The sequence below is a fragment of the Oncorhynchus clarkii genome, chromosome 17, assembly GCF_045791955.1.
Source record: "Oncorhynchus clarkii lewisi isolate Uvic-CL-2024 chromosome 17, UVic_Ocla_1.0, whole genome shotgun sequence".
Classification (NCBI taxonomy): Eukaryota; Metazoa; Chordata; class Actinopteri; order Salmoniformes; family Salmonidae; genus Oncorhynchus; species Oncorhynchus clarkii.
Window position 1 is genome coordinate 38911198 of NC_092163.1, and position 13607 is coordinate 38924804.

At 44.8% G+C, this 13607-nt stretch overlaps 1 protein-coding gene across 1 annotated transcript in view; it reads right to left on the minus strand.

Moving 5' to 3' along the window:
* LOC139370792 (RAD54 like 2) overlaps positions 1–10861 on the minus strand; it is a 37383-nt gene extending 26522 nt beyond the window's left edge. The window contains exons 1-4 of the mRNA XM_071110561.1: positions 10732–10861; positions 3241–3442; positions 1737–2154; positions 258–391 (exon numbers count right to left, since the gene is read on the minus strand). Coding sequence (XP_070966662.1) covers positions 258–391; positions 1737–2154; positions 3241–3388 — 700 coding nt within the window. The 5' untranslated portion in view covers positions 3389–3442; positions 10732–10861. The remainder of the gene's footprint in view (positions 1–257; positions 392–1736; positions 2155–3240; positions 3443–10731) is intronic.
* Positions 10862–13607: the final 2746 nt, after the last annotated feature.

Sequence of the window (13607 nt, forward strand, 5' to 3'; positions counted from 1 at the left end):
TGTTGGGGATTTACAACATCCAATTGGGTTGTTTTTCTATTATTAAAAAAAAGTGTGATTTTGAGAGAAAAAAACATGAACATTTGAAAAAACTTGAACCTGGAAAAACAAAATAGAGAAAAATGGAATTTGGGCAAAAAATAAAGTTGTAATATTTTATAGGGCCCTACAGAATCCTTTGTATGACAAACCACGAAATGGAGCCCCTCTATGACAGTCAGTGTCCAGAGGGCTTCAGGCTGAAATAGGACTCTCACCTGCTGGAGAAAACTCTTGGACGGGTGGTGCCATGAAGTCCTTCCTCTGCTGCTCCAGACGCCTCAGCCTCTCTAACTCCTCCTGCTGGGCTGCTTTGGTCACTGCCTCCATCTGGTGCTCCTTCAGCAGCGTCCTGTTGGGAGGAGAGGAAGATGGGTTAGAGGAGAGAAGAATGGGTTACAGGAGAGGACAGGGAGAGGGCGTTAGAGGAGGACAGGGGGAGGGCGTTAGAGGAGGACAGGGGGAGGGCGTTAGAGGAGGACAGGGGGAGGGCGTTAGAGGAGGACAGGGGGAGGGCGTTAGAGGAGGACAGGGGGAGGGCGTTAGAGGAGGACAGGGGGAGGGCGTTAGAGGAGGACAGGGGGAGGGCGTTAGAGGAGGACAGGGGGAGGGCGTTAGAGGAGGACAGGGGGAGGGCGTTAGAGGAGGACAGGGGGAGGGCGTTAGAGGAGGACAGGGGGAGGGCGTTAGAGGAGGACAGGGGGAGGGCGTTAGAGGAGGACAGGGGGAGGGCGTTAGAGGAGGACAGGGGGAGGGCGTTAGAGGAGGACAGGGGGAGGGCGTTAGAGGAGAGAAGGAGGACAGGGGGAGGGTGTTAGAGGAGAGGGGGACAGGGGGAGGGCGTTAGAGGAGAGAAGGAGGACAGGGGGAGGGTGTTAGAGGAGAGAAGGAGGACAGGGGGAGGGTGTTAGAGGAGAGAAGGAGGACAGGGGGAGGGTGTTAGAGGAGAGGGGGATGGGTTAGAGGAGGACAGGGGGAGGGCGTTAGAGGAGAGAAGGAGGACAGGGGGAGGGTGTTAGAGGAGAGGGGGACAGGGGGAGGGCGTTAGAGGAGAGAAGGAGGACAGGGGGAGGGTGTTAGAGGAGAGAAGGAGGACAGGGGGAGGGTGTTAGAGGAGAGGGGGACAGGGGGATGGGTTAGAGGAGGACAGGGGGAGGGCGTTAGAGGAGAGGAGGAGGACAGGGGGAGGGCGTTAGAGGAGAGAAGGAGGACAGGGGGAGGGCGTTAGAGGAGAGAAGGAGGACAGGGGGATGGGTTAGAGGAGAGGGGGACAGGGGGATGGGTTAGAGGAGGACAGGGGGAGGGCGTTAGAGGAGAGAAGGAGGACAGGGGGAGGGCGTTAGAGGAGAGAAGGAGGACATTAGAGGAGAGAAGGAGGACGTTAGAGGAGAGGGGGACAGGGGGATGGGTTAGAGGAGAGGGGGACAGGGGGATGGGTTAGAGGAGAGGGGGACAGGGGGATGGGTTAGAGGAGAGGGGGACAGGGGGATGGGTTAGAGGAGAGGAGGAGAGGTGGACAGGTTAGAGAAGAGAAAGAGAGAACAGGGGGATGGGTTAGAGGAGAGGGGGACAGGGGGATGGGTTAGAGGAGAGGAGGAGAGGTGGACAGGTTAGAGAAGAGAGAGAGAACAGGGGGATGGGTTAGAGGAGATAGGGTGGTTTCAATCCCTTGTTATCAAACAGATGAGTGTACCTACCTGATGTTCTTCCTCATGTGTACTGTCTTCGAGGGTTTAGCAGGCTTAGGCTCCTTAGACTTAGAGGTTCTCGGTTTCTTCTTTTTGCCAACTGAGGTCTTGTCCTTGCTGGGGGTCTCAGGACAGGACGAAGGGGCCTGGGACTTTGAGGCCCTCGGTTTCTTCTTCTTGCCCGCAGATGGCTTGTCCTGGCTGGGGCTCTCAGGGCGAGAAGGAGGCTGGGAACTGGGGCCAGAGGGGGGCTGGGAGCGAGACTCAGGCCTAGAGTTGGGCCGGGAGGAAGCCCTGGAGTGGGGCTGGGAGGTTGGCTGAGACGGGGGCTCAGAGGGAGTCTTTTCTGAGGGTGAGGTAGCTGAGGGGGAGTCCCTCCCTCCCTGGGTCTCCGTCTCTGTACTGCCCTGGCCACCCTCTGGCCAATCTGTGGGAGAGAGGAGCAAAGAATGACAATCAATCAACTAATTCTAAAGTCCAGGCCTGGGCTTAATCTGTGTCTGGTCAATGAGCTGAAGAATCTCCAATGAACAAGATTCTTAGTTCAGGATCAGGCTTAATGATTTATCAGGGAAACCATCCCTAAATCCTAACTCTTGTATTGTTTACTGGGCCAACTGATCATCTTCTCTATGGTCCATTCATGACCGTTACTGTCCGGCCCCAGTCAGACAGACGTGAGTGTCCGGCCCCAGTCAGACAGACGTGAGTGTCCGGCCCCAGTCAGACAGACGTGAGTGCCCGGCCCCAGTCAGACAGACGTGAGTGCCCGGCCCCAGTCAGACAGACGTGAGTGCCCGGCCCCAGTCAGACAGACGTGAGTGCCCGGCCCCAGTCAGACAGACGTGAGTGCCCGGCCCCAGTCAGACAGACGTGAGTGCCCGGCCCCAGTCAGACAGACGTGAGTGTCCGGCCCCAGTCAGACAGACGTGAGTGTCCGGCCCCAGTCAGACAGACGTGAGTGTCCGGCCCCAGTCAGACAGACGTGAGTGCCCGGCCCCAGTCAGACAGACGTGAGTGCCCGGCCCCAGTCAGACAGACGTGAGTGCCCGGCCCCAGTCAGACAGACGTGAGTGCCCGGCCCCAGTCAGACAGACGTGAGTGCCCGGCCCCAGTCAGACAGACGTGAGTGTCCGGCCCCAGTCAGACTGACGTTACAGACAGTGTCGGTCCTCCCAAATGGCACCCTATTCCCTTAAATAGTGCACTACGTCTAACCAGTCAAAAGTAGTACACTAGGAATAGGGTGCACTCGTACACAGTATCTGCGCACGTGCACGGTTCCCTCCGCTGCAATGTAAAAGCACGTAACAGCTGCGGCATTACAACAGCGTAGTTCAGCCTGGCGCTTTCAGTTGACGCGGAGAGAAGCGCAACTCCGCTGTTCACAACGTGCACCCCCGACTTCAAGTCTTTAGATTGAATTAGAACCACTTCTAGAATGTCTTCTGTTCTGAACCAGTACTAATTGTGAGTATTAAGTCGGAGGCAAGACACCAGCCATGTCACTCACCGACTGCATCATCTTCATCATCCCCATCGTTGTCACCCTCATCTTCATCCTCAATCTCCTCCTCCTCCTCCTCCTCCTCTTCCAGATCCTCGTCTTCGCTGTTAACGCTGGGGTCCAGGTCGCTTCCTGAGATGGCCTCTTCAGACATGACGTCCTGCAGGGCTCAGAGAGCATTACCTACACACATAGTCACTGGGAGTACCTGCAATACAATACACATCACTTAAAGCCAACGGTCAAACAAAGCACAACAAAATGGAGACCCCCTTTAAAAATGGATAGTTCACCTCGGCTAAATCAAGGTAAGGAAACCAATATGTGGCCAATTCCACGGTAACAGAATCACACAGACTCAGATTGGTATGCCAAACAACAACCATTGATTTCAAAGTTGAACTCCATGCACAAGGACTACTTTACAAAAACACATTTACTATAAAAACAGTGCAGATACGAAGTTCGGTAACAACATTTCTGCATAATCTCCCTCAGTTTTTTACGTGTCCACATTTTCCCAAAAACCTAGGCTAAATCAAGGTAAGGAAACCCTATCCCAACCCCATCCCAAAAACTGAAATATCTGCTGCGAATTAAAGATTCAACGATATCTGCAGAAAGAATGGGGTGTCAGCTATGACATAGCGAGTTGAAAAAAAAAATCTATTATGGTTATTGAACTACATTAAGCAAAGGAAGGAAAGGGGGGATACCCAGTAAGTTGTACAACAATGCATTCAACTGAAATGTGTCTTCCGCATTTAATCCAACCAAAATGAAGTGGATTTAAACCCGGTAACAGAATTACATCATGGGTCCCTGAGCTGTACTATACAGAAACTATGGATATGGATATGAATGTCATGGTGATGTACCCTGAAGATGAACACAAAAAGGTGGAAATATGCAATATCCTCCTTTGCATCTTTGAGTATTATTCTACACACATATTTTTATGAGCCCCACCCCAAAACAAGAGGTTGGTCCAGACTGGACCAAATCTGAACCAATCATTAACTAGGCAAGTCAGTTAAGAACAAATTCTTATTTACAATGACGGCCGACCCCGGCCAAACCTGGATGACGCCGGGCCAATTGTGTGCCGCCCTATAGGACTCCCAATCACGGCCGGGTGTGATGCAGCCTGGATTCAGGTACTGAACCAGGTTACTGAACCAGGTACTGAAGTGACACCTTTTGCACTGAGATGCATTGTCTTAGACCACTGCGCCACTCCAGAGCCCTCAACAAGTTTGGACATCAAAGTACAGCACAGTAGAGCGCAGAAGAGTAGAGTACAGTAAAGTAGAGTTTAGTACAGTAGAGTTCAGCACAGTACAATACAGAACATAGTGTGCTCAACTTGTGTGTTCTACTGTGTACTGTACTGAACTCTACTGTACAGTATTGTATTGTACTGTACTCTAATTTTCTTTACTGTACTCCACTGTGCGGTATAACAAAACTCCGGTACCTTTTAGATACTAGAACATGAAAAATGGTTTGGTACTAGAATTCTTGTTACTTTCGGTACTTCTGTCAAATGTGTCTCACAGCTCAAGTCTGTACCAGCGCAGCCGACGTACCCCTTATAGCGCGAGCGCACTGTGCCTGCTCCACTTAGCCTGCATCATGTTAGCTCCCCACTCACGCGGCACAGAAGTTAACACACTTGAATAACGCGACACGGCATTGTGAAACTGTTAATTGCTGTTTGCAAAACAATGTCCATACAGGCTAGTCTGGCTAGAACACTTTACCATGCAAGACGATACCGGTATCTTCCAGCTTTGTAGGCGAACTATCCTTGCTAGCTTACAGCTGAAGCCAACATCAATTCCCTACCCCAGTACTTTGTTCGCAAATCATTACGCTAAATATTCTGACTTCAAAGCTGATCGGCCTCTCACTCACGTCTCTCCCAAAGATGATCTATTGCCTCAGCGAACTGACTAGGACTCCGACGGGCTGCTCCCCTCTTGCCTTGTGAATGACGTCATTACGGGTTAAAGAGACAACGCTCACTTTTATAAAAAATAAACTACTTCTATGCAAATGATGTTGAACAGTACAAGAAATTAAGTACCAAATTGAAGGGAAACGGATTGTCATCTGTAGCCCCATGAAATAAGCCCAAAACAAGCTCAATAACTCAATGCATGCACACACTCACTCCTGTTGAATATGCATTCACCTGTATTGTGAATAGGCTTAGGCTACATCTTGACTTACCCAGTTCTTCAAGAAATATACCATTCAAATACAATTATTACCATTGTTATGTAGTTAAATTGCTAAAATCTAAGTCAAATTGATTTGTGTAATTGATTCATTAATGCATACATGGCTGTCTCTGAAAAATGTCACGGAAAAAAAATATTGGTATTGAACTCAAAAGATGCCCACCGATTGAACAGAGGAGTAGATGAGTTTATCTGTCTGGACCAAATGCCATTCTGTGACTTTGGCTAATATGCATTTTTTTCCTTTCAACGGTATCGTTTTGGTATTGAGTATTGTGATACTAATCTGGTATGGAAGTAGAAAATGCTGGTATCGTGACAACACTACTGTACTCTACTGCAGTGTTTCCCAACCCTGGTCCTCCAGTATCCAACACTACACATTTGTATCATAACACTGGACAAGCACACCGGATTAAATTTGTCAACAAATCAGCAAGCCTTCCATGAGTTGAATGAGGTGTGTATGTCAAGGGCTACAATGAAACTGTACTGTTGGGGGTACTCGAGGTCCAGGGTTGGAAAACACTGCTCCACTGTCCAAACTTGTGAACCCAACTGTGGTTTGTGACTACTATGATTTCCCAATGTAATCAATTCAATTGTCAAAATTCCGTGACAAATTTTTCAGAAATAACAATTTTGAGTTTTATTCACTCAATTACTAAACAAAATTGATTTCAGTAAAAACACAAACTAATTGATAGGGATAGCTGTACTTGTTGCTTCTGTGAACTTTCATTATCTTCCCTCGTCATGAGGATGTGGGTTTTTGGTAACGGCATTTCAAGGCACAAGGCAATGTTTCTTAAACTTCCAGAACTAAATATAAGTGTTGGTATTAGTTGACAGGGGGTCTTCAAGTCAACATTGTTTTGTTTTGATCTATTTCTAATACCTTTTAAATACTTTCTTTCTGGTAGTTGTTTTCTAAAACCATTTTTCCATCTGCTTGACCAAAAATCAGTCTGCTTATTCCTCATTTTTAGGATGGAAAACGGTGGAAAAATGTACATATGCCGTGATTTCAAAATATATATAAATAGACTCTTAGCTTTCATTTGATATGCTCCTATGAACTTCACATGTTGGTGCTCATGTTTTTATTTTTTTTTACATGGAAATGCCCATGTAATTTTGGTGAACTCTCTCTTTCAGCTTGGCAAAGTGGGGAGAGTTTGATCTAGGGTAAGAAATTACTATGTTGTTATTATCATCAATAAATCGATTCCTTTTGTACATTCATCATCTATGATAGAGGGATGCATGAAATAGAGCAGTACAGTAAAACAAACTGTCGTTGCTTTACCTTTGTCTTTCCTAAGGCACTCTCAAAGTATCAGAGAGAAAAAGAGGAAAGGGAGCTCTGTGAGTGTGTGTCGAAGTGTGAGTGTGTGAGTATGAGTGAATATGTGTGAGCGAGCGAGGCGGCAAGAGTGTGAGCGAGCTGGCCAATTACATAAGAGCTCAGTTACATAACAGGCCTTTGCAACTCAGACAGACTGTGTTAAACAGCAGGATATATAGGCTAACCCAAGACACACAGACTATAGTCGTCGCTCCCGTTTTCTCTCACCTCACATACAAAGGCCTGTACACTGTTCCTTCAGATGGTTATGCAACGACTGTAAGGTCTGAGTGTCACAAACCCCCCCGCCTCCCACACTGGCAGACAGAGGCTGCGTCCCCATTCTCCCAAGTGGGCACGTCCCTTCAGCCATCGCCTACACCGATCCTATGCTTTTCAATCTGAGGGGGAGATGTGTGCAAGTGCACACTTTTAGGAGAAGGGATGTCGTACCCAATGGCGAATAAACATTTTCTCTCACTGCCTACTGTTCTCCTATTAATAACATACAGTTGAAGTGGTCGGCACATCGGTACATCGTAGATGTCTTCCCAGTTTTTTTGTAACATGTGTGGCGCAGCATTCAGCGTTTTTGTCCTCAAATGGAACTGTAATATACTTTTATTTGTCATTTTTCCCCCCCAGCCAAATTTTATCTGTAATATTGGGAAGAGAAACAAGTTCCCAATGGTACCTATGTGGGTTTGTACCATAAATGCTGAAACGTTAGCCAGGTAAACAAAACCAAAGCACGGGTTGCTGTCAGACCTTGTCCTGGTGTTTCCTTTGGAAAAATGTGTAGCAGTGAGGGGAAAAGGTAATTGGAAACTGAGAAGCTGAGTTCTGGTGGCTTACTACTCCAAATTGATTGAAAATGAAATTACGCTGACACCTTTTAAAATATAATTTCCACCTCCAGAAATGAGTCCAATAATATATTGGTAAAATTAATTTGACATATTGGTCCATGCACATATTACCAGGTATGCTATTAGCAATAAGCATAATCACCCGAGAACCCAACTGATGCAGCATAGCGGCTACAAATAAATACAGTAGGCAACCCCATGCTTCAGCCTATCTGCATTTACCCTATTGGGCTAATCATTAAATAGATCCCAAATTAGGTACTTTAACTAGTTAGCATACTAGTGTTGAAATGTATGTCCCAAAAAACTTAAACACAGTGACTATATGTAGAAAAAAATCTGTTAGGGTAACTTGGGGTAATATGCCCAATCTGTACTTGTCATAGAACCCACTTCATGTCACCATTTTCCCCTCCAACACTTTCCCAGGTTGCCACTACTCTTGCTCAACTAAAAATGTAGTCTGTCTCATTACAATTTAAGTCACTCCCCCAAAAATATTTTGAGGTTGGGTGGCGGTTTACACCAAGGTTGCCGCTGTTAACTCTGGGCCTATTCAGACATTGAGAAATAAATAAAGTAGGAATGGAGATCTGGAATCCAAGCCAACTACGTAAATAGATAGTTTATCTACTATGGGGTAGTCTGATTTTTCTATTAATTTGTTGTTTTGTTTTCAGAGGAAAATTAAAAGTGGACTGTTTTATCATCTTCAGTGCGCCTTGGTAGAAATATTTTTTTCATGTTCCATATTTTTTGGGCATGGTGGCGATTTTGCGATGGCTCGACACCACATAAATGACTGCAGCGGAAAACAGCCTTGTCAGCAGGAACAGCACCATTTAGTGGTCAGAACCTGGTAATATCAAGATGTAGGATGGGACATAAACCTAAAAACGTCAATGACTAATTTCTCTGAACGGGGGGGCTACAAAAGTCACTGAGAATAAATTACATAGGATGAAGAAACAATAATCTGAGCCGCAGCTCAAACCGGCTGTGCGAATGTGCCATCGTGCATAAATGTATTTTGTCACCCCACACCAAACGCGATCATGACACGCAAGTTAAAATATCAAAACAAACTCTGAACCAATTACATTAATTTGGGGACAGGTCGAAAAGCATTAAACCTTTATGGAAATTTAGCTAGCTAGCTTGCACTTGCTAGCTAATTTGTCCTATTTAGATAGCTACTTGTTGTTAGCAAATTTGTCCTGGGATATAAACATTGAGTTGTTATTTTACCTGAAATGTACAAGGTCCTCTACTCTGACAATTAATCCACACATAAAACAGTCAACCGAATCGTTTCTAGTCATCTCTCTTCCTAGGCTTTTTCTTCTCTTGACTTTATATTGTGATTGGCAACTTTCATAAATTAGGTGCATTACTGCCACCGAACTCGTTCGTCTTTCAGTCACCCACGTGGTATTACCAATGAGGAGAAGGCACATGGGTACCTGCTTCTATAAACCAATGAGGAGATGGGAGAGGCAGGACTTGCAGCGCGATCTGCATCAGAAATAGAACTGACTTCTATTTTAGCCCTTGGCAGCGCAGACGCTCGTTGGTGCAATAATTAAATAATATAGATTTCTATTTTGCGATGCGAGCAGTGTAGTCAGCCTGTAATTACTTATCAGATATAGAGAACTGATACTGATGTTGGGTTGGGATTGTTGTGGGGGGTCGTTTGACCATTTCTTTTGATTCCTCATGTCTTAGTCACTGTTAGAAAAAAATGTCTCTCCAAATCAGATGTTAGGTACTATTATTTATTATATGGATCCTATTCATTTAAATGGTCAATTTGGGTGCAATCAATTAGCTTAATTTCTCAGAGATCAAAATATTTCAACAAAATAATGTTGCAGGAATGCTAATCGTATGTGTCTAACTACAGAAACGATTTCAGAACAATCTGAGATGGTAGGGGTCATAGCTTGCTGAAATGACATGGAACGACCCACATGCATGTCCAGCATCAAATATGACCACAACACTGAGTAGCATGTGGATGATATACCCCTTCTCACCTGCAACTCCCAAGGGCAAATCAATATCAACCCCTGTGTATATTTTTTTGCATTCTGTTGACATTTCAATGTGTCAAATGTTAAATCATAGGACATGAAGATGTTGTTGCACCTTGGCGTGATACTTTTGTGTTACTTGAATTTCGGAGAAGAGAAAAAAAAGATTTTGGTATTGCACCACAATAACATGGAAAAGACAGTTCAGGAATATATCTGAGACTGAGATTTTGTTTCCAAACAACAATGGCAATATTCCTGCTAATTAATATAATATGGATGCCAACATTAACCTCTGACTGTCACTCCCTCTCTCACACACAAACACAATTGAGCAATTATAGCGCAGTGTTACAGGAAATGCTAAATGCAAGAGATAATAACCAACTCTAGCTTCTGTATGTAGCCATCACGTGCAACCATAAACAGGTAGATAACTAGCTAGAATAGGGGCGCATCATTAGCAAATACCTAGCTGGCTTAAAGTTACTTGTCGTTTTCTACCTTGTGTCCATCGTTAAATATGTCATTATTAACTCGCGAAAATCAACATAATAGCTACTGTTATTAGGACACTAACTAGCCGGATATTGAGATGTTGGCTTATTAAAACGCTCATCTGATATGAAATATTGCTAAGAGATGCTGTTGCTACGCGTCTGGCTATAAACAGATCACAATCCAAGATAATGTATTTTACGCTAGCTAGCTAGCTTAGCTAATTTGTTACAATTAGTTAGCTAACAGCAGTTAGCTCGTTCAACGAGTTTCCATAAATTAACAGACGAGTCGTACCAAACACAGCCTGCTAACGTTAGCTAGCTCGTGCGTGTTTGAGCAGCTAGCTAGCTTGTTGTTAGTGAGCTAGCGTCACTCGCTGTTTTCAGCCAACGTCTATTGTCCAGAGGATGGCTAATCAAGAAATCCCCTTATGTAACATTGTAAGACTGAAACTAAAATGAAATTCGAGTCAAAAAGTTGTCAAACTATGTACTTACATTTTGCATTCCCTTGGGAAATCGAATTGATGATATGCTTATGATTAATACATTATTCTTTTTACAAACTGTATTTTTTTTATTTCCCCCCTCACTGTTTCTTCAAGAGTAACAGTAACACGGTTCCCCTGCACAGATGGAAAAACAACTCGCTAGAAGTCGGTTCCCGAAGGCACACTCGAATGACAACAACTGTTTATAAGAAGCCAAAAACTGCTATCAGTAAAGGTAAAAAAAAAAAAATCATATTAGATTTTAGTTTATGCTGTACGCGCCAACACTAATTCATTAAGTTAATAGCATAGAAATTAGAGCATGTAATTGTTCTATTAATGCACATCACGACAAAGTATGTTATGGCACCATCTGCTGGTGTAGTCTTGAGGTTAATACGGAGCTGTGCTGTGACAAGTGGGATGCACTATTGAACGCAACATCCTGAGAGGTTCGTGCTGATTGTAAGAAGATTGTGTCAGCCGGTTAAATGTCGTCCCTTGACAAGGCAAGAACAATGTGTAATGAAGGAGAAGTGCAGTAATCTCATAAGGAGCGTTATACTTGGAATACGGAGGAGGAATGGAGGGAAAAGAGAGGGAGAGGAGGTCTAAGAGAGAGAGTGAGGAAGAGGGTGAGCTTGAGTCAGTTGAAAAAAGAGATGGTTTGTTAAATAAGAATGGTAGAAAGTGTAAGCAGAGAGAGTTGAAGACAGGAGGAGAAATATAAGTGAATGAGGGCGATGTATTGGAGGTGGTAGATATGGTGAAGTTCTCGGAGCTCGAGGCTTGCACCACCGTAGGAGTGAAGTTTTTGGAAAAAGTGGATCCTTGACTTTTGGCTGGTCCATTTGAGGTTTCATGGTGGGTGCTGTGCTTTTTCAGAGTTGGATGCTCTGGAATTGGTGAGGGTAACCAGAAGTGGTATTGTGATAATTGTATGTGTTCCTGCTGGTCAGAGGGAGCAGGCGCTCCGTGTTAAACGAATGGAGCCAAGATATGTGAATTATTTTGCTCTCAAGAAAAGGGCGCCATTGAGTGGAGTGATTACTGGGGTTGCGGTAAATGTGAAAGCTGACCAACCGAAGGGGAAGATTCCCGGGGGTTGTGATGCTCGTCGTTTGGTGCTTAGCAGGCAGGGTGGCATGAGTGGAGAAACAGAGTTTTGATGTTGAGTCTTTGCCCGATAAAGTGATGTTAGGATATATAAGTTATCCTGTATGAGCTTTTATGCCGACTACATTACGTTGTTACAGGTGTCAAGCGTATGGGCATGTGGCAGTAGTGTGTAGGAAGGAGGTTCCTATGTGTGCAGAAGGGCATGAGACAAATGTATGTGTAGAATTGGGGAAAGTAGTGGTTTGTGTTAATTGTGGGGGTGCGAGAGAAGCAGGTTGAGGTTTCCAGGTTAGAGTAGTGTAGAAGTTGTCATATGCTGAGGCAGTGAAGAAAGTAGAGGAAGATGGGTCCTGGCCCCTTACGCTAAGTCTGAATTTGTCCTGCTAGGTGACCTAAACTGGGACATGCTTAAACCACCTGAACAAGTCCTAAAGCAATGGGACTCTCTAAATCTTTCCCAGATTATTACCAATCCCACAAGGTATGACTCCAAACACTCAGAAAAGGCTACTCTCCTCGATGTTATCCTCACAAATAATCCTGATAGGTGTCAGTCTGGTGTTTTCTGTAATGACCTTAGTGATCGCTGTTTTACAGCTTGTGTTGGCTGCTCAGTGAAATGACCTGTCCTGATTTGTCATAGACGCTTGCTAAAAAACTTAAATGAGCAAGCCTTCCTTCATGAACTAGCCTCTGTAAAATGGTATAGAATTAACTTGATCCTCTCTGTCGAAGATGCTTGGACCGTCTTTTTTTATATTTTCAGTGGTATTGTTAACAAACACGCCCCCATAAAGAAAATGAGAATTAAAAACAGGTTCAGCCCCTGGTTCGACTGTGATCTGGCAGAGTTACTCCGCCTCAAGAATTGTATATGACGAAACGCTCGGCACACACATAGTCAGGCTGACTGGCTCTCGTTCAGGCAAATGAAAAATAAGTGCACTCAGGCTATCTGGAAGGCCAACGTTAGTTACTTTAAGGAGCAGTTCTCTCTCTGTGGGTCTAACCCCAAGAAGTTCTGGAAAACGGTTAAAGACCTGGAGAATAAACCCTTGATGATGTGGTTGTTACTGACAAGAAGCACATGACTGAGCTCTTTAATCACCACTTCATTAAGTTAGGATTCATATTTGACTCAGCCATGCCTCCTTGCCAGTCCAACATTTCCTCATCTCCCACCCCTTATAATGAGACTATCCCTGATCCTTCTCCGTATTTTCACCCTGCTACAAAGTTTCTCCCTGCAGGCAGTCACTGAGTCTGAGGTGCTAAAGGAGCCCCTTAAACTTGACTCAAAAAAAACAACATCTGGCTCAGATGGTTTAGACTCTTTCTTCTTTAAGGTTGCTGCCCCTATCATTTCCAAGCCTATCTCCAACCTTTTTAACCTGTCTCTTCTTTCTGGGGAGGTTCCCATTTCTTGGAAGGCAGCCACAGTTTGTACTTTATTTAAAGACGGAGATCAATCTGATCCTAACTGTTTATCCCTGTTTATCAAAAGTGTTGGAAAAACTTAATAATCAACTGACTGGCTTTCTTGATGTCTATAGTATTCTCTTGGGTATGCAATCTGGTTTCCGCTCAGGTTATGGATGTGTCACTGCAACCTTAAAGGTCCTCAATGATGTCACCATTGCCCTCGATTCTAAGCAATGTTGTGCTGCTATTTGTATTAACTTGGCCAAATCTTTTGATATGGTAAACCATTTAATTCTTGTGAGCCAGCTACGGAGTATTGGTGTCTCTGATGGGTCTTTGGCC